Source organism: Lonchura striata, chromosome 8 (genome assembly GCF_046129695.1).
Source record: "Lonchura striata isolate bLonStr1 chromosome 8, bLonStr1.mat, whole genome shotgun sequence".
Lineage (NCBI taxonomy): Eukaryota > Metazoa > Chordata > Aves > Passeriformes > Estrildidae > Lonchura > Lonchura striata.
In genome coordinates, this window is record NC_134610.1 from 16,430,468 (window position 1) to 16,458,319 (window position 27,852).

Sequence of the window (27,852 nt, forward strand, 5' to 3'; positions counted from 1 at the left end):
GCTGAATATTACTTGCAGCGAATGTGAACTCATTTCTCCCTCACTGCATTTCTCTCATTGACCTTAGTTGATTTAGGTGAAACAGTTCTGTCTTCCAGTCCTCCTGCTTTCCATCCTCCCATCAGTGTCCTGAAGAGCTCAAAGGACACATTGCCACATTAAGATGCCCAGCACATGCAGAAACAAGGAGTCCTGTGCTCCAGCTGGCATTGTATTTGCCACTTAATTCCCACATGCACAGCTGAGCTTCTCCTAGAAGCAGCTTCTATGGTAGTTTTTCACAGAGCAAAGTCTACAGTCTCAGTTCTGTTTCAGCTTGCAAAGCCAAACAATTCTTCATTCAGTGATGATCCTTTCATGCTCAACTCTCAGTACAAGGTTTTCTAACCTTTTTCTTTTTGTAACAGGTTAAGATCATATAGAGAAGCTGCTCTTCAAACTGGTTCAAATCTCTGCTAACTGCATTTCCATGTTATGTTTCCAGCGATGCAAACAACAGACAACACATTTCTAATCAGTTCTGGATTTTTAAAATGCTCCTAGTATGCCTGTGGATAACCAAGTGATTTATACTCAAGTTCTTAAGCAGAACTATTCTGAATATAGAAGAGAAGCTGCATAACGAAGTGCCCCAATTCACCACCATACCTTGGTCAGCTTGATCTGAGATAGATGGAAGAGAGCCTCCAAAAGTTACACACTTTTCATTAGCTGCATTAAATGTTAAATGTTCGGGTTTCATCTTTAGAAAACACTGCAAAATAAATACAATTAAAATTATTTTCATTGTAACATTCTGCCTAAGACATAAATCAATATGTAAAGGCTCTTAAACCAACTCTAAAAACTCACTTCTCATTTCCTGCAATAAAATGTAACTATTTTTTGCAGAAAACAAGGGACCTGATACTAGCTGCAAACGTTTATTTGGTTCGAGTAGCTAAATATAAAATTGTCTCCCTGACTAATGCCTCACTCATATTCAGTAATTCTCATTTGCTACCTCAGAATCATGTACTGTTTTAGGAGTGAGAACTCACACATGAACTCTGCAGTCAGATAGTGGTGGTAAGGAACTTGTAATAAGCTACCTTTGGGGAAAAACTACTTGGGAACTCCAAGATCTATTCTGCAATGATGCGAACTAAGTTTGCAAACCTTGGCACAACGTAATGAAGTACAGATTTGATGCACATGCACAGAATAATGGTAAACAACAGGAATGAGTCTCACTAAGACTTTAGATGACTGCCTTAAAATGTAGGACTGAAATAATTAATAATACTATGGATCCTGACTTGTTGGTTAATTCTTAAAAGTTGCTCGCTAATTTTTAAGTAAGGTTAGTCATTAAGGCAACTCAGGAAATAGTGTCTGCCAACTTGCTGCCTGACTATGATTACTCCAAAGAGACACAACATGCTTCTGCCACAGAACCTTCATCATCTCCCTTTCTAATCCTTCTCTTCATTCAAAGTAGAAGCCCAAGACTACAGAATACAACCAATGTTCTTGGACCTAAATGTGTGGCGATGGGAAAGCAAAACAATCTGAAAATGAATGCTTTGAATTTAAGAAACCATCAATCCTGAACAAGGGACAAAAAAGGGAGGAGATAATTTTAATCACTACACTTAGTTTTCAAAAGTCCATTTCTAGGTCTATTCCTCAACAGAGGGGCTACCTCCTCCTTTCTTTAAGAAAGGCATTCCATCTTACTGGACTGTGAAGATTCGGCAAGGATGATGAATCTGTGTTATTGCTGTACCTTGTTCCGGAACTGATGCCAGCCTTTAGGGCAACCTCCTCTGACTGGGCGGTAACTGGGATCGTGTCTCTCTAGTAAGGAGGCATTATTTTTTTCACAGATGAAGGGCAGTTTCACATTACAGTTAACTGGGTAGTCTGCAGAAATACAAGTTTTTTAAAACAGTTATGGTAATGCCTATCACACTCCATTTTCTTTCTGTACTTTATGATATGACAAAGACCAATTTGAAGGGAAACCCTTTTTGGTGCAACCACAGTGAACTACTATGCAATTGAAAGCATTAAAAATAGCAGTACAGAAAGCATTAAAAATAGCAGTGCCTTCTAGTACTAGAAGGCAAGCACAAATCATTTCTTTCAGACAGTAGTACAATATTCCTACAGATCCAGAGTCTCACTCTTACTTCCAGTATTAACACTTTGTATAGGCAGAGAGAACTCGAAAACAGGTTATTATTGAAAAAAGATTTTATATATGAGGACTAACCTTGTATTCTGGCAAAGAGGGTACACCTAATTGTCAAAGAAAGCCAAAAGGAATCCTTTAACATCTACATGGAGAGCATCTGACCTGCACTGCTTTGCATAACTCCTGCAGTCAGAAATTGACTGACTTCCAAGTCTACAGCAATTTTTGGCTAACAGAGACGAAAACAGTTCAGCAGCAAAGAACTGAATAATGGGGGAAACATGCTTTAAATGGAAATGGTAGAAGACAAGAGGAGCTTCTTGTTCTCTGGGGGTTGCACATTTTCCTCAACATAAGTGTTGAAAAAAGGAAGCGATACACTTCAAGTACCACCAGGAGGCTTTTTCATTACCTCATCTATCTCTTACAGTATGACTCCAATAGTTAATGGAATTTGAGTCTCCAGGTATGTACACAGCTGCAAGTACAGAGTCAACCTCTCTAACTGACAGCTCTCAGACAAACTCCAGACCTCAGAATATGTAGCATAAACACAATAAGGTAGCCACCAAAACCAGATTTCACCTAATTAATTTCTGTTGCAAAAAGAGTGACAAGCTAGCATAAAAAATTGTCATTTGAATTCAGGTTTGTCTCTGGTCATTAAGAAATATTAACATGGCTTCTACCATGAGGAAGTAATAAATGATTCAACAGTCAATCAGATTAACATGAAGAAGTCATTCACTCCTAATTTGGTATCAATCTGCATTTAATAGAAGAGTTTGGGTAGAACAGTAATTAATACTTTTTTTCTTTTCAAATAAACACAACAATAGCAGAGGGGGTGAAAAATAGAAACAACCTTACCTCTATACCAGTTCTTTCTGGAAATATACCAGCAATCTCTCAGTAATCTATCATGGAAGCGTGGAAATAACTGTAAACTGGATATAAATATTTCAGAGTTAATCTCCAATCCAATGTGACCTTCAAAGGAAAACTCTGATAGCAACAGTGTCAGTGCAAACAAAAATTTGGGCTATTAACTGTTTCTAAATGCCCTACACAAACTAGGCTAGAAATAAATATGTGGTAGGTTCAGTTATGTACCGTGCCCAAATTAACTGTCTCAAGATGCACAGGACAACTGAAGGGAATAGGAAATGGCTCTGGTTTTCTTTCCACAATAGTGCATTGCTATAGTATTTTGGAAAGTGAAGGACTTTCCTTGTAAGAAGACTGTGAATCTTCTCTGAAGCCTAGAAGGGAATGATGCAATATTTGCTGTGAGTCATCCCAGCTCTACAAGGCTATACTAGAAGACCTCCAACACTTTGGCATTACCTAACTAGAAGAGTGATGTCTTAAACCAATTTCCTATTCCCTGTTCTTGGGTATTCCTCAATCCTCAATGTCAACAAGCTGGGCATGTTTTTTTGGTCAGTTCTCCAAATATTTACAAAACATAGAAGTTGGTCCAAAACCCCAATAAAAGCATTTCAATGATCAAGGGAATACATTAGCTACTAGGATCACATATTTCAAGGATTCATACAAAAAAAACTAAGATGCACAAGTCCAAGAGCCCAAAATCTAGAGGCTCTGATAGCACACACAAGAAATGGATTACTAACTCCGTTACAATAAAATTACTATGAATTAACTACTCTAGTTAACAATTCCTAAAAAGCACAAAATAAAGATGACAATAAAACATGTCATAATTATTCTACATACGGTGAATGATAGCTGTAGCCATAATCAATAAACTTCAGCCACCACCTCTGTTCGCTGTTTGATAACTGTGGAAGTAAAGAACAAAACCCAGTATTTTACAACCCACTTAGAAAAAGCTTCTGACTCTACCAAACATAGAACAATGTGACAAAATCGATTGCAGAGGTACAGAAACTTGACATGTTTTTCTCAGATGCCTTACGAGAATGTACTTTCATGCCATGAACAAAACAAACTCCTTCTATAAATCCTATCAGACCATCTGGCAATTCTAATTAAATCTTCTCACCGGGTGAAAAACTTTATGTTGTCCTGTGCATAAAATTAAGAACCAGCACAATTGTTAATTAAACATTTGCAGACAATGGTCGTCCTGCTATGACACTTTTTCACTATTCAGAGAGGTCTATGGTTTTTTAAATGTTGTTAAACTTACTTTTAAATTTAAAAATCTTTTACCAGACTGCCATTAAAATAATTGAATAATAATTTTAAAAATATAATTAAAAATAATAATTAAAAAATAGTAATTAAAAATAATAAGAATTAAATAATTCTCTTTTATCCCATCTTTTCCTCTTAAGTACTATTGAAAACCACTGAGGCCAACAGGAAAAAGAAAGAAATTAAGACTAATATTTTCTTATATTGGAAAACTTGGCAAGTAAAATTCCCTGCGAGGGAAAGTAACTGTGAAAACAGATTACACCTCCTTACCTTTTCTATTTGAGATAGTATTGTCCTGAGTTTTGGGTAGGACTCTATAGAGGCTAAATCACTATCATTTTTTTGACAGTATAAAATCGCTTCCTGGTAGCTCAGGTTTTTATCTGGTACAAACCACAGCTCTGCTCCATCAACAACAAGTGGGGCTCCATGAATTCCGATTTCATCTACACAGAAGAAATACTACATGAGTAAGAAATGAATTCTGAAAAACAAATCTTTTATTTTTCTGACTGTATTAAGAAATCTCAATTTGACACTGGAAGAGTCAATGCTCTGCATTTTGAACTCTCTCAAAATCAAATTCTATCAGCCATAACCTTTTCTGGTATGAAACAGGTACTGCAGTAGCAATATAGCAATGTAACAAAACAAATAAAAGATATTGAATATAAACAACCCTACACACATAGTGGAAAAATACAAAAGAAGTCAAATTACCTGGTATATACCACTCTGGTGTCTTTGGAGTGCTACCTGTTCAGAGGAAAAAAGGAAAAGTCACTGAATTCACTTTCTAACAAGATTGTGGCCAGCAATAATAGAAGTGATTGTTAGCACTCATACTTCTCAGTATTCATGATGAAAAAAAAAAAAGAGAATGAAATCATACACAGGCTCAATAGTTTTAAATTAGCTGATATAAAATTAATGGGAGTACTGCATACCTCCATCTTACATATCTGTGGCTCTTTCATCTCTCAAGCATCAGATTAGTATTTCTACCAGAATCTCACCCCAACAAGAAAGTTTCATCCCAGGAAACCTTTTCATCAACAACCCAAATGTAAAAGTTTACTGGATTACATTTCATACTGCATGAAAAAGCCTGGATCTGTGCAGATATGCCATGCTCTTCTTTTTTATCCCCACTCCTCTGTTTCACTACAATGAGAAGCTAGTACACCAGTTTTACCAGAAGAAGGCTAGTTCACCTAAGGTTGAAGAAAACTGTACACCCAAAATACTTGTGATTTAGCTAAAATATCACTAAGAGAGAGAAAGTCAAGTCCACAAATGCTGCAACTCAGAGGCTTATATCACCACACAAGAAACCACTTCTTACTCCATGGGACTAGAAAGAATATGAGAGCAGTGCTACTGCATCCTACTCAGGGTCAGTTTCTGATCTAAGAGCACATCTGTTTGTATGTGACATCAGTGAGACATTTCATGTACTGTCCTCTTAGCAGTTCAGAGAAGAACCAATAAAATACTGTTTGGAAAGTTTCTATTATAGGGCAATAATTACAACTCATTGTATTAAACTCTTTATACGAACAGACGGATGTAACTGCAGTTTACCTTTTGTTATCTGGCAGACCCATTCAAGCTTAGCTTCACAATCAAAAGGCCTGAAGTAAAATTCAAGGTCTCTGCTTTCATGGAAGTAAAATCTCCAAAATGATCTCCGTGAAAACTGTGAGGTCTGCATACAAATAGAAACAGAAAACTGAGTTAGGAGAGCATAGGCTTTTGAAATGTAAAATTAAACTGTAACAAAAAGGTCCTTTACAAAGTCAGTGTTAGTTGTGTTAGTCACACTATTTATTTTGCAAATAAAGAGCAGATACAGCTATAACTTCAACTATAACTCTCCATGTTAGCTAATGCTGTGAGGCGATTACATAAAAGGCTTAAGGTTAAGCCTTTTAATTGCTTTTGTAATTGCTGTGAAGCAATTACATAAAAGGCTTACATTCAAACATCTTTGAAGTTTTTTTAGAAATAATGTTTCTTAGGGTTTTTTTAGTGCCCAGTTTCTCATCAATGCTTATTATTAAATTATCTACTGCAACTTTTTCCCCTGAAATGAATCTCATTTCTGCTGAAAAGAAGAAACAATTGGAACTGGCACAGAAGCAACCATTCTTATTTAAAATTATTTATTATAATCAAGCTTGAAGAAGTGACTTCACTCTTGCTGGCTTCTCCAGTAAGGAGAATTTTTTATCATCTACTGAAATAACATGTCTATAACTAGCAGGCAGGAGATGAAAGTTACTATGTTCACAGCACTCCCTTCAAAGTGCCCTCCTGGGTCTAAAATGTTAGGAGCTCAATGCTGGCCAGGCTCTCAGTCTGGGGTCATGGACACAGGAGAAGCAAATGAGGGAAATGGCTGTGAACAGAAGGAGAGGGATGCAGTTATCCTTTCCCCCAGTAAATCCTAAGAGCAGAGGTGGTTCTATTTAGGTTAAAAGGGATGGTAGGTACTGCAAAAAGTCAGATGATACTTCAGAAAAATTAAAGGCTATTTTAAAACTCATGCCATCAAGACTAAATTAAGTATTGAAGAGCTTAATCAGGAATCAAGCTGAGGTCTGACATTTGAAATTAGAAACCAACAGAGAACATACAGTCTATTTCACAAGTAAACAAGGAAATACACACAATAAACACAAACACATCCTCTGTCCGGGCTACCGCATTCCCCTTCTTCAAATTTCAAACTTTTTCTTAATCTGCAGTTAAGAAAAGTTAATATAGATTTTTAAAAGTTACTGTTAGGGCTCTCTGTGCTTTTTTGTTTTAGACTCCGTGACATTTCCTGAAGAATTATATGTAATATAGAAGAGATCCATAGTATGGCACTATGCAATACAGAGTAGCATTGTTACTAAAATATTTTGTAGTTAAAAAAAGTTCAAAAGAAGTCCTATGAAAGGTTATCATTAGCATAGCACTCATCTCATAAAAATAATTAAGGCAAAGTTTGTAATAGGTGTAGATTGATAAAAGGAAAACTTTTAGATTGATAAAAGGAACTCAGGTTTTTCACTATACTAAGAAAACATCTAAACCTAAATTCAGTTTACAACTGGAAAAAGTATTTTTCCTAGTAAAACCACACATTATTAAAAACCTTGAAACTAACCTTTAATGCAGCACAGTCTCTTGTATCATATTCATCTTCCAGATAGTCAAGTGGCATAACAACAGTGGTTACCTACAGGATGAGTGACAGGGTGAAAGGTCAGCAATTACAATTACAGTGAGGAAGGTATTTTTGGTAAAGTTTGACAAGGAAAAGAGCTGATAAACCCTCCCTTCTGTTGTGGAATGAAGACACCTTGTTCTCTCCACCAGCTCTTGGATGTTTACTACTACATTTCTGTGAAATTATTTCAATATAATGGAGATGGAAATCAGGTTAGCCTTGTTAAAGGTATGGTTTTAACTGGAAATCTGCTTGGATGGCAGCTCTTAAGTGCACAATCTTCTTCTGAATTATTAATCTGTTGAAAGACCTGACAAATTTTAATTAAAATATTTATCAATTTACTTTCAATTCAGTCGTAGTTGAAACAAATCAGTACATGACACTTCCTCATTAAAAGTTAACTTACTGGTTTGTTATCACTCCATTGCCAGGTTCCCAAAGAATCAGGACTCCTCTTATTCATTCCAATCCAGACCCATCTGTCATTGCTGTAAATAAACAAGATACAATCTTATGCCAAGCAGGTGGTTCAGCTCATTTCATAGGAAGACTGACCTATGGCATGGCATTATTTAGGACCAAACAGCAAAACCAAGGTTTTACTACTGCAAGTTGTAGCAGTTCAAAGAGAAAACAGACACTAGGGCTAGGACCTCTTCTGTACAGAAGAAAACTAACTAAACCAGGGAATTCCTTTGTGGGCTGCATCATCACTTCATCAGTTGTCAATTGATATAATGGTCTCTTTTCCACACCTTTCTTCCAGAATCACACACAGAGCATTTGTATAGTTTGGTTCCATTTCTCTTGTCCACCTTGGGCTGTCTCCCAAATACCATGAGTTCAAATATACTCTTCCTCAAACCACACAAAAGCTTTCACTCAAAGAACTGGCCTATTTCCCTTAACTTTGCAAGTGGTACAACCACACTAACCATGGGCACCCATTTCAATCATGCACCCTTATAAATGAGGCATAGACATAAATCAGCACCTAATACCACTGGCTTCAATGGCTGCATGAACAAGTGGCAGTAGAAATTTTAGTCCAGTCAGAACTGGGTTTTTTCTTAGATTTTACTTCCTCATTTTTCAAAAGCAGCAGACACTTAAATCTAAAATTTCAGTTATGTTCTAAGATACAAAATTACCTGAAAAAATGAGGTTTATAATGTTTACTCAAATCTGCAGTAAGAACCTTTACAATACTCTTTTGCTTATGAATCTAAAGATGCTGTAACAAAGTTAAAGGTGATAGTCCAACTGCAAGGTTAGTTTTGCACTGGAAATTCTCAAAGATTCAATTTTGTGCAGGGTTCATAAACTGAACTTTATGATAACTCACTCCAACCCACTACCCTGCCCAATAAAGTCAATAGACATTTCTCTGAATTACAGTGTCAGCTGGAAGCAGCAGAGGGGAGCAAGACCATGAGTTTCTTATGAAATCACAAACCACATGAAACCCTACTGCAAAAGAGCTGTGGAAAGGGCACTCTCATCAAGGTGGTCTGTCAGCACTAATAAAGCATTGATCCCACATTACAGGGGTCCTGTAGAAGTGTATGAGCAGCACTATCCCATCAGGATGCACCAAACACAGAGAAGGAACACAGCACATTTGAGGAAATTATGAGCTTAGGTTATTAACAAGGATTAAGGATTTTCTTGTATAATCTTCCCAAAGAAAGAATACAATTATTCTTTATAATATTTTAGGAGACCAAATCTGCAAGAAGACAAGTGATCTGAACACAAAGAACATCACATCTGACGGAACCACAACTCAAAAATAATTTAAGCTCAAAACTGGACATAGACATTTGACCAGCAGAGGTCAGAGTTCGTAAAAGGCTCCCCAGAAGGCAGCGCTGACAAACTCTGATTTGAGGCCAGAACTTGAAAAATTTATGGAAATGACTTTGTTATCTGGAGGGATGGACTCAGAATCAGGCTTTGCCACTAGCTTTCCACATGTATCACCACAAAGATTCTGAACAGTCTGAAAACACTGATGGTGCATAACCAAGAAACAGCTTAACCCAGGGTTTGTGAGTTAAGTATGTGAAATCTAAGAAGGGCAACAGTACCTGGTAAAGTTTCCTTTAAGAGGAAAACTATCAGCCATCAACAGATCTAATTTTTTTGTTCTTTGATCTCAACTCCAGTAATAGTTTTCTGACATTGGTGAGATAGTGTGATCACTCTAGTGTGATTTTATCATACTGATCAATCTTTAGTCTTTCAATGATACAACTAAGGAGCCTTTAAAGAGCTTAAATGCCCCATATCACTGCAGAGAGAAAACTGTGAGCCAAACATTCACAGCTGTCAAGCAGTTAAGTGACTTTTGACTATTTGCCTTTAGGAGCTCATTTTTCTGTGGCTGTTCTTCCAATTTAGAGGCAGAGATCCCCTCCTAATTGTCACCAACAGACTTAGTGCAGTTTAAGCAGCTGAGCACCACAAAGGAATATCTACTAAAAAGAAAATTTGAGACACTCACTTTGAAACGATTTGCAGATTTGCAGTAATTACCTTATGCTCTAGAGCAATTTTTCCAAACTCCTTCAATTTGTATTTGGCTATTGTGTAATAAAGAAATTAAAAACAGGAAGTGTGCCAGGTCAAGAATTTCTCCAGCTTATCTCCCAATTTACAATTACTAGCCTGCAAACAGAACAATGTTTTCAGATGACTGGGCTCTTACACATTAATGTACCTCTTTTGCTCCTTTTTGGAATTGTTCAGACATGAGTAATTTAGTAACTGCTACTCTACACTTGACAATACTTTTAAGCTTCAGTAAAGCCTTCTGATAACCTTCTGAAATTATACTGTCATCTCATCACAGGAAAGAATTCCACCAGCCATTTAAGACAAAGATAAATTAAGACTCTCTATAGCAATTAAGCTTGCAGCAAGGAATTTGCTAGTGCTTCAAGTATCTGTCTCCTCATTGCAAAGCATTAAAGTTCATCCTGTGGACTGATACCAAAATGGATTTATCAGTGACAGGGTATTCTTTGAGCTACATGCCTGGAACTGTCTCTAAAAATCTAAAGTATCATGACTTTTAAACTAAAAAAATACATGCAATTTGTGCTTTACAATGGACTCCACACTGACACTGAAAGACCCTACATCTCTAGCAATCCCTGCAGAATACTGCTGGTTTCTCTTTTACACAGAGCTAAACATTCATAAAAGTCAAATACTACACGAGCTAATAAATACAATTCAGATTGTGAAGGGACTATTAACCTGTAATTTTTCTGATCAAATTCTAACTGCCAAAATAGAAAATTATTCTCTCTATTCTTTATAACAGTTCCAACATAAGATTAAGAGCCTAAGTGTAACTTTTAGATCTTGTAGTTCAACCTAGTTTTTGACAAGAGGCAAAGTATACATCTGGGCCAACTCCTTAAAGGTGCAATTTAAGGCATTATTTAATCTTAGGCAGTGCTGGCCTAAAACTCTGCATGAAGCCCATTGAGCCACCTTGTCCTCCCTGCTGTAACAGGCTGCTGCACTAGCTAAATCACGTCCTGCTGATCACCTGCTCTTGAGTGGAAGAAAAGAGAAGCTGAATGAACATGCTTACTACCACTTGCATCTCAGCTTTATTGCTGTTTTGGCCATTCTGTTAAGGTGATTATTTTCTCTCAAGCTCAAGCATTTGTGAGGCTTTCTAGACTCAAAACAATTACAGCAGCAGAGCTGTTCATATAAAAGGCAACCTGCATTTCTTTCCAGTAAGGCGTCCTCGCTGAAATGCTACTTCTAACCAGGCCAAGCTATTTCTCCTCCTGTGTCCAGCATTGCTGCCAGTTAGAAGATACAGAATGCTCACACACACAGTCTGAAAAGAATGCAAGTAGCTGAACAGATCTGTTGTGCCTGTATCACGTCTCTTAAAGCCAAAAGAGGTTATCTCCTATTTCTTCTACACAGGGAAGGCTGGCAGGCAAATTCTATTCCTTCTCAATGGCAATAGCCTGACTTGGCTGGAGCAATTCTGGCTCTTATTTGACTCTAAGGTGGAATCTGAGTAAAGAACAGAATGGTCTAGGCAAGCTGCCCTTTTCCTGGTGAACCAAAATGACTCTTGCTAGCATTTAAAAACAAACAATTCTCAATGAGTCACCAGAGAACTGTGCAATAGGAAAAAACCTGAAACCAAGAGAGTCGAGGTGTGGCTCCTTCCCCAAGCTGAAATGAATGCACTGAATGAATGCTTTAGTTTGGAGTTTGCACTGAGTAAATACAGAGAATACGAACAAAGTGCATGCCAGCACACTCCAGCAGCTAATCATATCTAGTATCACCTTAGCATGATTTCTCCCAGTTAGCTAAAGTATTTGTATTTGGTGAAATAATTCACATGGTTTGCTGTTTCAAATGAGCTTGATTTTTAGATTAACTACCCTTGACATCTGACCTCCAAAATATGTATGTAATCAACACCTCAGAGTAATTTAAAAGCCTAACTATCTTCAACAATTCTTCACGTTATCTAAACAAACATTATTTAAAATACCTCAGGCAATATCAACTATGTAGTATTTCAGTTCAGAATGTTCTGAAGTGCTGAGAAAGGGGTTATCCCAGATGAAAATACTGTGTTTTCAGTTATATTTTATATGAGCAGTTGCTCCAGCACTGACTGCAGAGTCAATTTCAACCAGGCTCTATGTATGGACCCTCATTTTGAGTTCTCCTGGAGTAATATTGAAATACTGGGACTTATCATCTTTCAGTCTAAGTTTGAAATTTCTGAACTATGCAGGAGCATTGTGTGTCAACTGACTTCCTGGAAAGACAGAAGTCTCCACCTTTAAACTCCTAATAGAAAACATAATTATCACCTCAGTCTCCAAGCTGAAAAGCAGTTCCAAGTACTTCTACGAAAATAAAATGTTACTTCTCTATTCACATTTCATCGTAGATTAGGTGCACTAAAACAAAATTTGTAATTGCAAAACCATCTAATAAGGTCTGCAGCTAGAAATAATTTGTGCACTGATTTTTATTGTGGGACTTCAGCCAGTTTAGCAAAGGAATCACAAGTGGCTTTTATACAAGCTAAACTATCTATATATAGAGCATACAAGTTTGGTTTTGTCTCTTATTAACATAAACACTGAGTAATTTTCATGACTTGTGCATTTCTAAAGAAAGTTCACTGGTTTCTCAAGAAGGCACCTCTTCAGTCATCAAGTTTAAAAATTTAATCACAGTGTTGTATGCTGTCAGCTTCTGCAATAATCCTGATTTAGTTTGTTGATGAAAAAAATTACATCACATAACTGGCAGCATTTGAATTTAAGCAGGCAAAAGTTCTTAAAAAACAGACTGTCAATCAAAAAAAAAACATATTACACAAGGATCTGACATCACACCAGTGCCTAATAAAGCTTTGCAGTGACAGTTCATTTCATTAAAAATAAAGCTTTAAACTCATAAATTATTTAGCATTTAATCTGTTGATACCAGAACACTGAGCACAACCATCTAATGCCCATATAGTGTTAGTGCAGCTATGCCAAATAGGATATGTGCCAACCAGATTGCTGGACACTACATTATTCACATTTTCCAAAGCTAGCACCCAGTTTAGTCAGGAAGCATTTCATGAATAAAAATGAGACATATCTGAAAAACTGAAATAATAACTCCTCTCTAAAGAATGTACCAGTAAAGAGTAGGTACATTTACCATCTAGTGTGCCAAAATTCAACACAGAGAAGGAATAATTTATTGTAACAACAGACCTAGACTTGAGTTTTGAGTATCTTCCATTACATAAGCTTCTCTTCCTGTGCTGCCTTTAGCAATGTGAAATATTTGCCCAAGCTGTACTCCTGTGATATTTTCCAGCAAGGCAGTTCAAATGCCACATCTAACTGTTCTCTGGGAAGCACAGGTGCCACACACTATCTCATATTTGCCATTTGTGGTCAGCAGCAGCATTTGCGAGCCACTGCAGAATCAAAGTTTTAGAACATGGCTAGTTCGTTACCTGATCATTTTTCTCAGGATAGAATGAAGTGCCTTGATTTCTTCTGAGTGGCTAAAACTGGGCAGATGGCCTCCAAGGGCTTCACAGAACCTTTCTGCCTCTTCCCAAGTCCTGGTTCGCAGCACTCTTTCACTGTGGAAGAACTTCACAACAGCCAAACATCAGAGCAGAAAATGGGGCAGTATTTTTAAAACGCTCCTGTTCTACTAAAATATGGCCACCTGAGATTTAATAACTGGTATTTCCAGTTATAGGAAAAGAACTTGACTTCTTAACAATTTTTCTTTCAGTTTGCTTGACAACAGCCAGACTCTGAAGTTTAGCTGACAAAATTTGTTTCAAACACAACATATTCCACATGACAGACTTTCTCTGTTTTTCTTTACCAGAAAGACTTTAGAAACCACCAGTCAGCTCATTCCATAACTGCAAGTCAAGTTATAAGTTTTAAGCGATGTTGGCTCTTTTAAATTTATGGTGAACTATAAAGCCTAATGTTCACTTAAACCAGGCTCATTTAAGTGCTGTGCATGAATAAAGTTCTTTGGCACCCCCTTGGAAACCTGTAGGCATCTGAGGTTCAAGTTTGGCTCATACACCTCAGCTAACACATCCACTTGATCCCCTTGGTTTTAGTCCAAGACAATTCCCATCAGCTGCATCTCTCTGCACAGACACGCTGCATTTGGTCAACAGCAGTTGTGGAGAATCTGCCAGGGCCAGCTGTCATGTCCATCAGCTATGGGACAGCTATGCTGCACAGCAGCGAAGACCTATCCCTTTGGGATGCTTGCCTACACCCTTGTTATTCAAGCTGGGTTTCCCCACTCTGCTACATGAGCTGTTTACAAGAAACAGTTCATTGCAGACACTGAGTCAAAAAATAATGAGACCAATGAACAGTCTCAGTTTTAACTTGATTTAATTTTTAATAGGAGGGAAAAAAATCTGCATCTCTAAGAAAAATTTTGTTTAAGCCATTCCAGCTAAATAGCACAGCTGCTTGCTTTCACTGTTTGCTTCAAAACAGTAAAATACAACTGAGGCTGAATGTTTTTATATATCCACATTCACACCAGAGAAAATCCTACTTCTCTATCTGTACTCTTAGTGTACAGAAAGGAAAAAGGGCAAGGGAAGGTGATGCTTTCTTTCCCTATTCATGTGTTTGTGCATGCCTGAGAGCAGCAGGGAGGGCACAGGCACAGCACCCTCCAACAGCATCAGGCTCCTGAGACAGCAGTACAGGGCCAGTGCTGAAGCCCCAGACAGCTGCCCCCAGAAAAAGACACAATGCACCTCCAGGAATGGCAGAGGATGATGCAGGACAGTATCTACAGGCAGCAAATCTGAATTAACACCAATTCCCTCTCCTGGTGAGGAACACCTTTAAAATGCCCTCAAGAGCAGCTATGCTCACAAAATGGCTGATCACTCACTTCCTCCAAGACAGTAATGAGCAATTAACATTGAACAGGAATAACATTTTACCTTGTAGCAGGCAAGGCCAGATCCATTATGCCACCCAGGGGGACAGGGATCAGTTGGCTTTGGGAGAACTTCTGGCTCCTTGGGCTTCCCAATATATTTTTTGCAGACAGAAAATGCTTTAGTGGTTTTACAATCCTTAGTTTCCCACTTTCCAAGAGAATTTCCACTGGACATGGCCACACATCCTCCTGAAAACTCTAAAATTAAAGCCACCAAAACCACATTTAAAACCATTGGCTGGTTTCCAAAAAAGCCCTCACATAATTGTGAATTACTACTTTATTGCATGCTTGGAGTTCTGTAACATGGCACTCCAGTGCTTGCTCAATGTAAAAGGACAGTATTTTTATATGTTTTTCGTTTTCAAATTTACCTGGTTGCATGGAATTCCAGTTAGTGTATGTCACAGCTTCAGGTGCTTCCCCATTCACTGCACCCCAGGAATATATTCCTGACTGGCTAATATCCTGCAAACCAGTCCAGAAGTACTTTTCTTCAACTTTTGTGTACTTTCTAATTAGACTGTTAATAAATTCTTGTTCAAATCTGAAAATTCACAGATTAATCGTAGTCAATATTTGAAAGATAGAAAACTTCTGAGATAATTTAAAAACCAGAGATATTACATGAGTATTGAGTCAAGCAGTCATCCAGGCAGTCCCATATTCAAATGGGGTCATCAGGCTGGGAATTTTCATACTTCCAAGAAGGCTTCACATTGCAAGTTTACCATTGTCACACATTTGTAGTTCTTGGCAAAAACAATTCTCTCTCTACTTTTTATTTATAAACCATTAGTTATCACACAGCAGTTTTAATCTCTGATTTTATCTCCAGGATTGTGATGTTAAACCTGCTCACAAATTACAAATGTGCTTTACCTGTTCATCACTGTAAGATTGCACTGGGCTCCAAATGAAACTTCCATTTTATCAATCCTGTAACAGTAGTTTCCATGTCTCTCCCATCCCTGGTTAGCAAACAAAAACCACATTTATACAAAACAACTTAATTTAGGCATTACATACAGGAGAAAATAAATCATTGCCAACACTGCCTGGTGCCCACAAGCTGGCACAGCATATACAAGAAAGAAATGCACTGTGTCACACACAAGGTCCACTATCATCAACTCTCAGATTCACAGTTGTAAAAAATAATGCAGCCACAGGAATAAAATACACCACTGTTTTAGCTTGTCAGGGGAGAGTCTTCTGACCACTATTGCATTTACAGACAGAAACACAAGGGCAATAGCCCAGTCCTATTCAAAACAATAGAAGTTTTCATGCTGTTCCACCAACGCAAGGATTCAAACACAAGAATACTAGGAAGGCATACACCAGTGTTTCATTACTCCTGAAAAAAATACTTGATACTGAAAATGTGTGAGCTTACTAAACTTTTCTATTATTCAAACATTTTTCCCCATATTTACACTGAAATTTCAAGAAACATTAATGTATTAACTCTTTTCTAGCCTAGCAGTGCCACTGGTGTCTGAACAGCACAGAAAGCTGTAACTCTACATGCTGGAGGTCTCTGAAAAGACAGAGTAAAAAGGTCACATAGAAAGAAAGATAAGGGGTCAACATCTTTCCTGTTGCAAGCAATATGCCACACAAAAATGAAGCAAGTAACTCTGAAGTAGCTAGCAATACCATCCCAGGCTAGCTCAAAAGACAAAAGCTTTGTTTTTTTTACAGTACGACATCTTACAGCTTAAATAAACAGCCCCCACTTTTATTCAAGTCCTAGAACAAAAATGAGAGCCAGTGAAGTGCAACAAACCTAATCCCAGTTAAAAATCCCTGCATATCTTTATGTTGCAAATTGCTTATCCTAAATTTTAAAACATAATTTGAGCAAAAACAACAGAACAAATGGTTTTATCAATAACATTTCTAATAAAATCAATTTCTTTTAAATAAACAAATAAAACACAACCTTTCCTGGGTCCAGGCTCATTAATACTTTCATCAATAGAGATACTAATACTACATCCTGTGCCTGCTTAGGAGAATGTGAAATTTGGTTTATGCTATATGCTATATGTACTTCTTCAGATGAAAAGTTTCACAGACTTTACTGAACAGATTAGAAAGAAATGGAAGTAGAGGAAGTAAGTGATTTCAAGCAGGTTTCTGAGCCACATGACAATAAAAGAAATAGAGGCTTCCTATTACCTCTTCCAATGAACAGCTTTTATCTGATTTTGTTTCATTCAAAATCTCTCCTTTTTTCTTGCAAACATATTTCAATTTTTCTTCACAGGACTTGACACTCCATTGTCCCAGCTGTAAGAATGGAAGGAAAAAGACGTATTTTAAATTCTAACAGTCTTTGAATTTCTGTGTTTGCACGGGCTGTTTCCATCGCCAAGAAAGCCAAAATTCCTCTAGTATAGATATTGGGTTGGATGCCCTGGATTATATGCACAGTTACATGTTTGGAAGGAAGAGAGAAAGCTGACACACATGGGGATGGGAGGATTCTGGATCACATCCAGAAAGGAAAGAAAAGGCCAGGGTGGTGCCAACTCTCTGAGATGAGGAAGGGAATGGGTGCAGGAGGTGTGCTCAGCTTAATGTGGAAGTAGCTCAGAGGAGCTGAGCACAAGCTCCAGTGCCAGGCTGCTGGCACAGCAGGCAAATGGGTGCTCCACTTTCCTAATGAATCTGCAGGATGCTGCACACAGCCTGCTTCCCACTCTTAGTGTCCTCCTTCCTTCACCAATACCTGTTTTAGAACATTCCATCCACAGACCCAAATTGTTCTGGGAGATGACTGAACCCTGAAGATATCCCTTCCTTCCTACCTTTCTGCCAGAGACATGCAGTAACCTAAAATACAGAGTGACAAGGCCAGCTGTCTGGCCAACAATGTGGTAGTCTCAGAGCTGGGAGTAATTTCCATTCTTTGCAGTACACAGCCATGAAGTTCTAGCTAAATAATTTTAAGAAATTTGCTTGTAGAAAAATGTATTTTAAAGATTATTGCAGAAATAAGATCAGCTATCTGTTTTGTCCCCCTCCTTGACTTCCACACACACCAATGCTGCCTCTAATATGATGAAAAAATACAAACCAACAACCAAACTCCACACTGTATTCCTACCTTGCCCGAATAAGACACACAGTTAGGAGTGCTGTTAAAGGGAACTTTTGGTTCATTCTGATCCCAGTAGGTAAAAACCACAGGTGAATCATCTGACCACTTGAACAAGGCTGGCACATCGTCACTCCTGAGACCCATCCACATTTCCTCTTCAGCATCTGTAATTTAAAATTAGGACATTTTAATTTCAATATAATATTCAAACTAACAGGAAAGCAATGTGTTATCAGCAAAATTAAATTTATCATATTGCACAGAAGTGAAAAATACTGTGCAGCAGTATAGTGATATTTTTCTTATAGTGAGAAAAGACCATATGTTTGTTATCTTGTTTCTTAACTTATACTCACGTGACTATGAGTAAGCTTAACAGAGAAGGAAGAAATAGGGAAAAAACCCAACCACAAACAAGCAAAAAAACCCTAAACCAAATTTAGACTGTATACATCAAACACTAGCTATACTATTTATTAGTTCAATGACTCAGCAGTAAAAAAAAATTACCCAGCTATCTACTATTCTCTTTGAACAAGCAAATTAAGCATAAAGTATTACAAAACTAGCAGTAGGTTAGCCCAGGAAATAAATAAATTAATAGACTGAACCAGAACAAGTCCTAACACAGGAGGCTTAGATCTGCACAACAACATTCAACACTAGCCTGAGTAAGAGCTTAACACCCACACTTAAAAGCTAGTGGTTATGACAACAGTACGCTAGAGCATGGAAAGCAGTTTGTAATTTATAGTGTGCAGCACTTGATGCTTGACCTTTACAACTACCCCAACTCACCATTAAGAAGCTTTGTAACAACCAGTTCAACATCTGCTAATGAGTGAATGCTGATGAGGTCACTGTTATTTGCTTTGCACAACTCATCTGCTGAACTCCAAGGTGCCTGGGTGTTTATCAGCATGTAGCAAAAGCCATCGTGGGGGAGCCAGCCCGGATCACAGCGAGTATCCACGTGTCTCCAAAACTCTAATAACGAAGAGAAATGAATAGTGCAAGGGGTTGGCTTTAAAGCCAGCAGCACCTTGAAAATAGCCAGAAGGCAGCAATCAGAACGTGCTCACGTCCCTTCAGGGCTCATGTAAGAAAGGGTCACAGCTTACTCAAACAAACAGACTTCAATGCAGCATTAGGAGAACTTGTAATATTTTGGGGCAATAAAGTAGGCAGAAGGAGAAAGAAATTAGCGAGAGTGAAAGCAAAAGGCAGGACTGCATTACATTAAGCTGGTCTTAGAGAAAATTCAAAAGTAATTATAAGAAGATTTCAAAAGCAACTGAAGACAAATCAAATTGATTCATTGCAGGAAAGAAACATGCAACTCAACAAATGCCTGGTTTGAAATATTTTTTTCTTCTCAAGATATTCAAGAATTCTAACTAGTTTTAATGGATGCTGAAAAGGTATATAATAGCCTTTCTGGTTCAGAACACACTATAAAATACTCCAACCACAGGAATTTTGTTTTTTAAATGAATAAAACACTATATAAACACTGGTAATAACTCTACATACCCCACTGAGGAGCCAGAGAACAGACAAAAATTGTTAACTGACAACTAGCTTTCAGAGTAGCACTGGGAAATCTGAACCAGTTCAGTTAAATTTAAACTGATTACTGTTTCTTCTTCAAATGCACACACCTCTCCAGAGGAAGCTGGAGAGAACATGCCTTAGCCAGAGACACCACACTCTTTGTCCTCCAGACCTCCCTGTCATTCAGGGACAATTACCTTTTAATAAAAGTTTTTGCTGGGAACTGGGTAAGGCCAAAGCATATATAGAAATGGTCATGGGCATGGGAAGGGTGGGACATTCAGGTGTACATAAATGGCCAAAAGCATGGCCATTGTCACTGTAAACACTGAAGGCTTCTGTTTGTGTTTAGGTAGTGATAAAGGAATTATTGTCTTATAAGAGCTCTTATGGGTCCAGTAAAGATTACACACTGAGCAAAGTACCAACTCTTGCACTCTGATTTTCAGTCCTTGGCCTGGTTTCAGAGGACAGTAAGATTACCCGACTAGTTCTATTTGAATTCAACAGTTTGATCCAAGACCCAGGTAAGTCCCATTTTATGTCAACACACATCAAAAGTGAAGAGAAATAAGCTTAAAGCAAAGGTGAAAGTGTTTGGAGTGCAACTGCCAGTTCCAGACTGCCAGTAATACATGAAAAGTAGGCACAAGCCATGGAGGAAAATGCGATGAAAAGGGCAGGACTGCTGCAAAATGCTTTATGTGTGAATGAAAAAGCTGCAAAAAATGAAAACTGTTTGTGATGCATCATCTTGACACTGAAGAAACAGAGTTTACTTCTGCTCTGCTAAAAAACCAAAGCTGTTGTGAAAATGTTTTGGCAGAGATGCCTGAAAAGCCTTGGGAGGGAGAAGAATGACTCCATAAGTGAACATTATACTTGTATTAACATACAAAGTGCAAAACTGTCCTACCTGGAGCGCCTGAAACTTCACTGAGTGACTTCTTGCAAGCATATGGAAGTTCGGTCCCACAGTGGTAACTCTGCCACTGACCAGAAGTAGCATTTATCACCACACAACTCTTCCCATCCAGTGGAGATAAACTCTGCATATCTATAGACAGGAATGAATAAAAACATCACAGCACACGTTAGGTTATCACACAGTAAGGCAGTAACTACTGGTTTTCAATACAAGTATAACACTCTTTGGATAGTACAGCCTCTTGTATTTGAAGAACATAATTTGCATCAACTGAGGGCAGCTGTCCTAGCACAGGTCCCACAGAATGTTTTTTCTGAGAGAAAGTTTCAGAATCTAGGAATCTTGACTTCTTTTACAATGTTTAATCATAGAACCAGGAGGAATGTTCTATTTACAATAAAAGAAACCCTGGCTGAGCACTTTCCCAGACTAAAAATATCTCAGAGAGAGCCATTTTCACAACCCTCAGTTTCCTTTGGCAGTCCCATTCCACCCTCACTCCAAACACAGTTCTTCAATGCTAACCATAACCTTTACTGTAACAGAAACCTTAGATGAGGCCCCAGATTTGAAACAGAACAGAAAGCAACTCTTTTTTTGCAGTCTTCAACTTCCCTTGGAGCCCCTTTCCAATTGACTTTCTTTTTCTTTGAGCCTCAATGCAAACCCAAGCTGTGACCTACACAGAGCAGCACCTCAGCTCCCTTGTCCTGGCTTAGTTCAGGCTCACAGAAAAAAGGCTCAGGGTAAATCTCGGTTGTCCATGAAAGAGAACAGCAGGACCAGGACAGGGTCTTTTCAGATGGGTAAAGAGAAAGGAAAAGTAATGGGCTCAACTTGCAGGTATCAAAATTCCTGTAAGGCACCAGAAAGTACTTTAACAAGAGGAGTAGACATGAATATGTCTGCCTTGACTGCAGGCTAAAGTATGCCATTGTATCTCAGGATAGTCTGGCCTCAAGCTCTGCATTACAGTCTTAGAGAGTGGTCACAGCTCTGTAAGAAGATGCAGTCAACAGTAAAAGCAGCAAAGTTCTTAACCTTTCAACAAGAGAGAGTGCACTTGGAAAATCCCATGGAAATTTCTTAGCAAAATTATCAAAGAAGTAACAGAAACTACTTCTCAACTTTTCACAGAATTCCAGTTGCAGCATTATTCTAGAAACTAAAACAAAAAAGAGTATTCCACTTTAAAAAGCTCAAATTCAGCTTGAATGACATTAGCTTCAATATTTCTTATGACTATTACTCTGGGATTCTCTTACAGATATAGATGCATAAAATATTTGTGAGAACATTACAAATTCATCCTGGAAATTCCAAATACTCTCACTCATCTTACCAGCATCTTTGGAGTAATTAAAAAGGTTTTTCAAGGGTTTTATAATTATTTCATCCTCACCTTGAAACAAATTTAGGCAACCTTGAAATTTAAAAATCCAAGTTAAGCTTCTAAGTAACATCAGTCCTTGTGCAAACACAATCAGAATATTTGAGGGAAATCAGTGTCATTCTGTCAGTGTGAGGAGAAATTTAGCAGCTAGGAAAGCTGTGAATACTTTACTAAAATGGACTTCAAAAATGCTGTTTAAGTTTTACCTTTTTAGAGATTTATTAACCTAATCAGATGTAAACATAAAATGATAATAAAAATATTTGCTGGCTAGGAGGAAAAGATGTCTCTGGAAGTGGAATAAGATGAAAAATAAGTAATACTAGTTACTGTTGAGAATATTGTCAATATCACCAGAAAAGACAGTACCTGGATGCCAGTTGAGAAAATTCAAAGGTTTGTGATCTGACCACTGCCACCCACCAGAAACATCAAGTTGATTTAAGCCAATCCAGAAGATCTCAGCAATGTCATCCTTGCCTAGAGATATTTTTTTAAAGAAAACAATTTGTATAAAATGCTCATCCTTTATTGGTCTCCTTTAAATTGAAATTGCATGCATTTCAGTAAAGAAAGATTTTGACTATAATTGGACATGCTAACTTTCTTGAACGGAGAAGAAATTAATCTTAAAAATAAAGCCTTCCCTCCCAGTGTCTTCAGATGTTTCTCCTTTGGTTTTATAATCCCAAAGGCACTTGGATAATTTCTCCAGGTCAAGACTGAACATCAGGGAGGACAATTCCATAGCAAGAGATAACATATTGCTAAAACACCAGCTATGACTCTGGCCTGTATATAAGATTTTGGGGATATTCCTCACTAACAATAAGAACAACATTTAACTGCTATAATGAAATCATACAGATAAATTTAAATAACTCCCTAAAATGAGATTAGCACCTAGGTTTTGCTGTGCAAGTGAAAGCCACAATATTTAAAGTACAATCAGTTTTTGACCCAGAGATTTAGGACAGAAAATAAAGTGCTGCCTCCACTTTATAAAAGCTTCCCAGTATTCACATGTGAATAATTACACCTACCTTGTATGTAACTTAATTCAGATGCATTTTGGATGCTAAGCAAATCTCCTCCTTGCCTTTGACAGGAAATGTAAGCTTCCTTCCAAGAAAGAGCAGACTGTGTATTAAACTGGTAGCAATTTTCAGACCCTGGATCATGTTCCCAGATATCATGACAACCATCCTCTGTTTAAAAGAGGCAGAAGGTATTTGTAGTTAAAACTCTAGAGAAACATTATCAAAGTTTCAAAAGAAAGTATTTTGAATATAATACTGAGGGTCTATTGATTTTTATATTGGTCATCACTAATACTTGCAGTTTAAGCCAATGCTGCAACAGAAAAGCTTTTAAACAGTTTAAAAGCCACACAAAGATGGAGCTGTACATCAGAGAAGTGACAGAATGCTTTTAGGATGTCTATTTAGAAACCCAACGTGCCTGGCTGTAAGCAGATTCCCCATTTTCCATCGCGAGAATAATCTTCAGAAGTGGCGCACCATTTCCCACCCGTGTGAGTTTCATCCTGAACGCAGTCATGATGCCACACCTTGTTATACAGAAAGGGGAACTCACAGGGTTTGCCGTAAGAGTTGCCATCTTTGGTATAAACTTCTGTGGGAAAAAAAAAAAAAAAATAAAAGAAGTAAAACAAGTAAATACATCCCCCTTGCTTAGACACGGAAAGTACAGCAAATCAGTGTTACTGCCTGTACATTTAGTTAACCTAATGCACACAAATGACACTTGTGGTCTTCTTGTTACAGATAATATACAACAATGCCAGAGCTGAAAAAAAAATACATTGAGAAGTATTTTTCTGTAATTTTTCTTCTGAGAAACAGCAGAAACTTGTCTCCCCATCCTGGTAAGTTACAGATAGTTAATTGCCCTATTGAAATCCAGGTGTTTTGCAAAGTCCTACAGAACAAGGATTCTTAATAATCAACACATCCAGAAGTAAAGGTAAAGCACATTTTCACCACTTCTTCCAGCAAGCATGAGATTTGAGACAAGACTGGCTTCCATGGTAAGTGCACACAGTACCATACCAAAGCTCACAGTCCAGCAGGCTGTGAGCTGGCAGCATGCTCTGAATTTGACTGTATAGCCTACCAGCAAAGAAAACATCCTCAAACCCTGCTAACAGAAAATTGCTCATTACGGTGAGGAGGGCAGTGTCAGTTCTGATAGAAGATGGTTGGTATTTCATAATTAAATATGGGGCAGGGGGGAATTAAATCTGCTAAGAAAACCACTCAGTAACACAACTTCTGCAGTTGCTGTTATTTCTTATTAACAACCTTTAAAGTTTCTCTCTACAGCACAACATTCTATTGCCTATTTTAAGAACTTATTGGCAAAGACATACTCAAAAAGCCCTTAACAACTAAAAAAAATCTTCAAAGTGCAAACTTACCATGGTAGGGATACTGACAGATATCACTGGAGGAATCGTTGCTTTTCCACTGGTCAGTTGCATTTATGCTTGCAGTCACATAGTTATTCTTGATAGTTACTTTGTACTGAGATGCACCAACGATGGAAGCATCAGCACATCGCCACCACAGCATTAATTCTGAGTTACAATCAACCATTTTCAGGCGAGACACTGATTTGGTGAATATATCAAGACCCAGGCACTGCTTGGACCCCAAGTGAAAGAGGCGATTCTGGGATACCCATTTCCATAAATATTCACTCGTGTCCCTGCAGTCATCTATGACTAGCTGTGAGTTTTTAACTTGTATGCACTTGCTCTGTTTGTCATGGCGAATGGTAAAAGCATCATTGCCTGTATAAGAACAAACATATGGCTATGATTTGGTATGCTTTTCACAGGAAGATCATTTTTAACAGGGTAATCACATTCTGAGAAATGCTTTCAGGTAAGTACCACAACTGCTGCTCATATGTAAAACCACCTCTTTTGTAGAGGCCACATTCAGTGCATTTTCCTGCTCTTTAGTGAGTCTTAACTTCTGTGAAAAAAGAGCTCTTTCCAAGTCTTTATAAAATGAGGAGACACAAAATGAGACTTCTAGGTCCAATTCTAGTGATAAGAATTCTTCCTCTACATTTAACATGTACTGATTGCATCAGCCCCTGATCAATTTGCCAGCTTACTGTGTAAAGAATCTTGTCTTCATGCCTATCTGCAAACACAAACACACAAAACAGACACCATAAAATATAATTAATAAGTACTTACTAAGTACTTTTTTTCATATATGATACACAGCATGTGAGGTTTACATTTTGAACCAGTTTGTGGTTGCAACTGCCATATTACTAAGTTAACTAGCACTACTTTGAGGAAAAAGTTTTAGAATGAGTATCCCACGAAAGACAGCACACAACAGATTAGGAGTGTAATTTTTTAAATTATATAGGAACCCTAGTTTCATTTTCAGTTGTGATGAGTTACATTTTCAGTTCTGCCTTAGTTTGTGATTGAAGAGAAAAATTAAAGTTGATAAAACACAGTATACCATTTAAAAACTATATGGATCACCCTACTAATAAAAGCCAATGCCTCTCTCTCAGTAAAAGAACACTTCTTACAAGCAAACCATGAAAAAAATGCCCTAAAACTATTTATATGCCACAAAAAAGATGGCTCCACAGTGCAGAACTTTCACTAATCAGGCTGAAATGGACCGGGGCTGTCTCAGACCCACAAGGCTATTATTCTGCTGCTTAAATAAGGAATTTGCTGAGCAGTATTTTGTATTTAATAGTAATGCACTGTCAATCACATTCCTACTGTGTTTTTCTGTCATGACTTACTAATAGCTTTGGCTGAACGGGAAGGAAAATATCCAGTGATGTTAATGCAGTGAATTTTACCACTACCTCCCAGTATACCCATAAATTTTCCACTGTGTAAGTGCCAAACAGTATTTAAATAGTGCCTAGCTGATCACACTATAAAGAAGAAATCTGTAATCACACATCTACTACAGTAAATTTTTTAAAGTAGCACACTAACTTCAGCCAACTGTCCCTTTCATCCTACTAAGACACTTTAACAACCTTTTATGTTATATATAACTTTAATAACTTTTTATGTTATTCTTTAACTCTGTGCTTTTCCAGCGCTATATCTGCTTTTGCTTCTTATTCTTCCCTCATGGATTTCTTCCTCTTCTTTATTTCTTGCAACAACTTTTTAGCCCCTTCTCACATCTTCTTTCACTTCTTCCTCCACAACCCTCACGCTGATGCCGAGTGGAAAATCACTTTTTAAAATTTCCCCGGGAAAAACTGCTGATGTTTTCTCACCAAATCTGTCTGGCAGCGATTTCTTAATGATTACTCCAGTTCAACTGCTCTGGCCATGAAGTTTTAGTGACATCTTCAGCTACCAACCTGAGCCTGTTACTATCACAGCATATAAAAAATACGTGAGGCGCAACGTAGCGCAGAGCTCAGCCTGTTTCCCGTAAGCTCAGACTAGGCTAGCGGCCGTGGCTTACAAGAATTTGCTCAACGTGAAACTTTTCCACCTGCTTCCCGTGGGGTACGGCCAGCCTCCTCCGCCTCGCAGCGGCGGCGGGCGCGCTGCCGGGCGCTGCCCGGCCCGGCGGTGCTGCCGCCGAGCTGTCAGGCCAAAGGCCGCGGCCCGGCCCCGGCTCCGCGGGCACCGAACGTGGCAGCGCGGCCGGCGGCGGCTTTCGCGACCCCCAGGCCACGCGCACGGTCCGACAGGGAGGTGCGGGGCTTTTTCCTGCCTTCTTCGCTTCCTAAGTTTCCCAGGTTGTTTCCGCGCGGTTGGACTTCGCCACCGAGCGCAGCGCCCGAGGGACCGCCGGGGCGGAAGGCCCGTCACACCGCCCGTCACACCGCCCCTGACCCGCCCGTCGGGGCGCTCAAGGACCCTCCGCGCCCGCGGCGCTCCCGCGCCCCGCCTCCCCCTTCGCCCGGCTTACCGGCGGGGTGGCGGCGGGCCGCGCAGCACAGCAGGAGCCAGGCGAGGGCGAGGCCGCGCACGCAGCGCCCGGCGCCCGGCGCGGTCCCCGCGGCGCCCGCCATGGTCCCCGCGGCGCGCAGGCTGCGCGGAGCGGCCGCGCTGCCGGGCTCGGCCGCGCCCGCCGCCCGCCGGCGCCGCCCATTGGCCGCCCCGCGCGCGTCACTTGTTGCCAGGAGGAAAGCGGCCCCCGAGGTTGGGGCGAGGCGGGGCCGGCCCGAGCGCGGCCGAGGAGCCGCGAGCGGGAGCGTGAGGGTGAAGGGGAGAGGCGGGGAGGAAGAGAGGAAAAAGGAGAATTAAACGGGAGAAATTAAAGGAATTAAAAAAAAAAAAAAGGGTAGAAAACCCGAAGAAACACTGGAAAAGTAGATCGTCGAATTGTCGCACGGTCAGAAAAGTTAAAACTAAAAAAAAGGGAAAAAAACCCCAAAACCCGCAAAATCTTAGACGCTCACTTGGGGGAAAAGGGGGACGCCTAACTTCTAAACTGCTAGAAGTGAAGAAAAGGCAAAAGGTGAACAGACCAATCTAAAATTAACAAACACACGGAAATAAAATATTTTCAGTGGTACAAGTAATACACATCATCGCTGCGATGCGCGGTCCCCGCTGGCGGCGGGGCCACGGACCGTCCCCGAGCGCAGCGGGCTGAGCGTCCCCGCCGGGGATGGGCGAGCAGGGGACGGCTCTGCGCAGTGCCAAGGAAGCGCTGCTGAGAGAATTTCGCGGGCGGCAACAGAAGCTGCAGAAACCAAAAGTAAAAACACGTAC

The 27,852-nt window shown here is 39.1% G+C and overlaps 1 protein-coding gene across 1 annotated transcript in view; it reads right to left on the reverse strand.

Annotated features, from left to right (window-relative positions):
• The window catches only part of LY75 (lymphocyte antigen 75), a 43,027-nt gene extending 15,881 nt beyond the window's left edge, over window positions 1-27,146 (reverse strand). The window contains exons 1-22 of the mRNA XM_021526308.1: window positions 27,044-27,146; window positions 24,532-24,906; window positions 23,553-23,726; window positions 23,135-23,299; window positions 22,461-22,571; window positions 20,687-20,827; window positions 19,015-19,203; window positions 18,223-18,380; window positions 17,292-17,402; window positions 15,987-16,075; window positions 15,479-15,651; window positions 15,106-15,302; window positions 13,615-13,757; window positions 7,996-8,077; window positions 7,524-7,595; window positions 5,951-6,074; window positions 5,087-5,122; window positions 4,637-4,812; window positions 3,920-3,984; window positions 3,050-3,126; window positions 1,769-1,905; window positions 649-754 (exon numbers count right to left, since the gene is read on the reverse strand). Coding sequence (XP_021381983.1) covers window positions 649-754; window positions 1,769-1,905; window positions 3,050-3,126; window positions 3,920-3,984; window positions 4,637-4,812; window positions 5,087-5,122; window positions 5,951-6,074; window positions 7,524-7,595; window positions 7,996-8,077; window positions 13,615-13,757; window positions 15,106-15,302; window positions 15,479-15,651; window positions 15,987-16,075; window positions 17,292-17,402; window positions 18,223-18,380; window positions 19,015-19,203; window positions 20,687-20,827; window positions 22,461-22,571; window positions 23,135-23,299; window positions 23,553-23,726; window positions 24,532-24,906; window positions 27,044-27,146 — 3,004 coding nt within the window. The remainder of the gene's footprint in view (window positions 1-648; window positions 755-1,768; window positions 1,906-3,049; window positions 3,127-3,919; window positions 3,985-4,636; window positions 4,813-5,086; window positions 5,123-5,950; window positions 6,075-7,523; window positions 7,596-7,995; window positions 8,078-13,614; window positions 13,758-15,105; window positions 15,303-15,478; window positions 15,652-15,986; window positions 16,076-17,291; window positions 17,403-18,222; window positions 18,381-19,014; window positions 19,204-20,686; window positions 20,828-22,460; window positions 22,572-23,134; window positions 23,300-23,552; window positions 23,727-24,531; window positions 24,907-27,043) is intronic.
• Window positions 27,147-27,852: the final 706 nt, after the last annotated feature.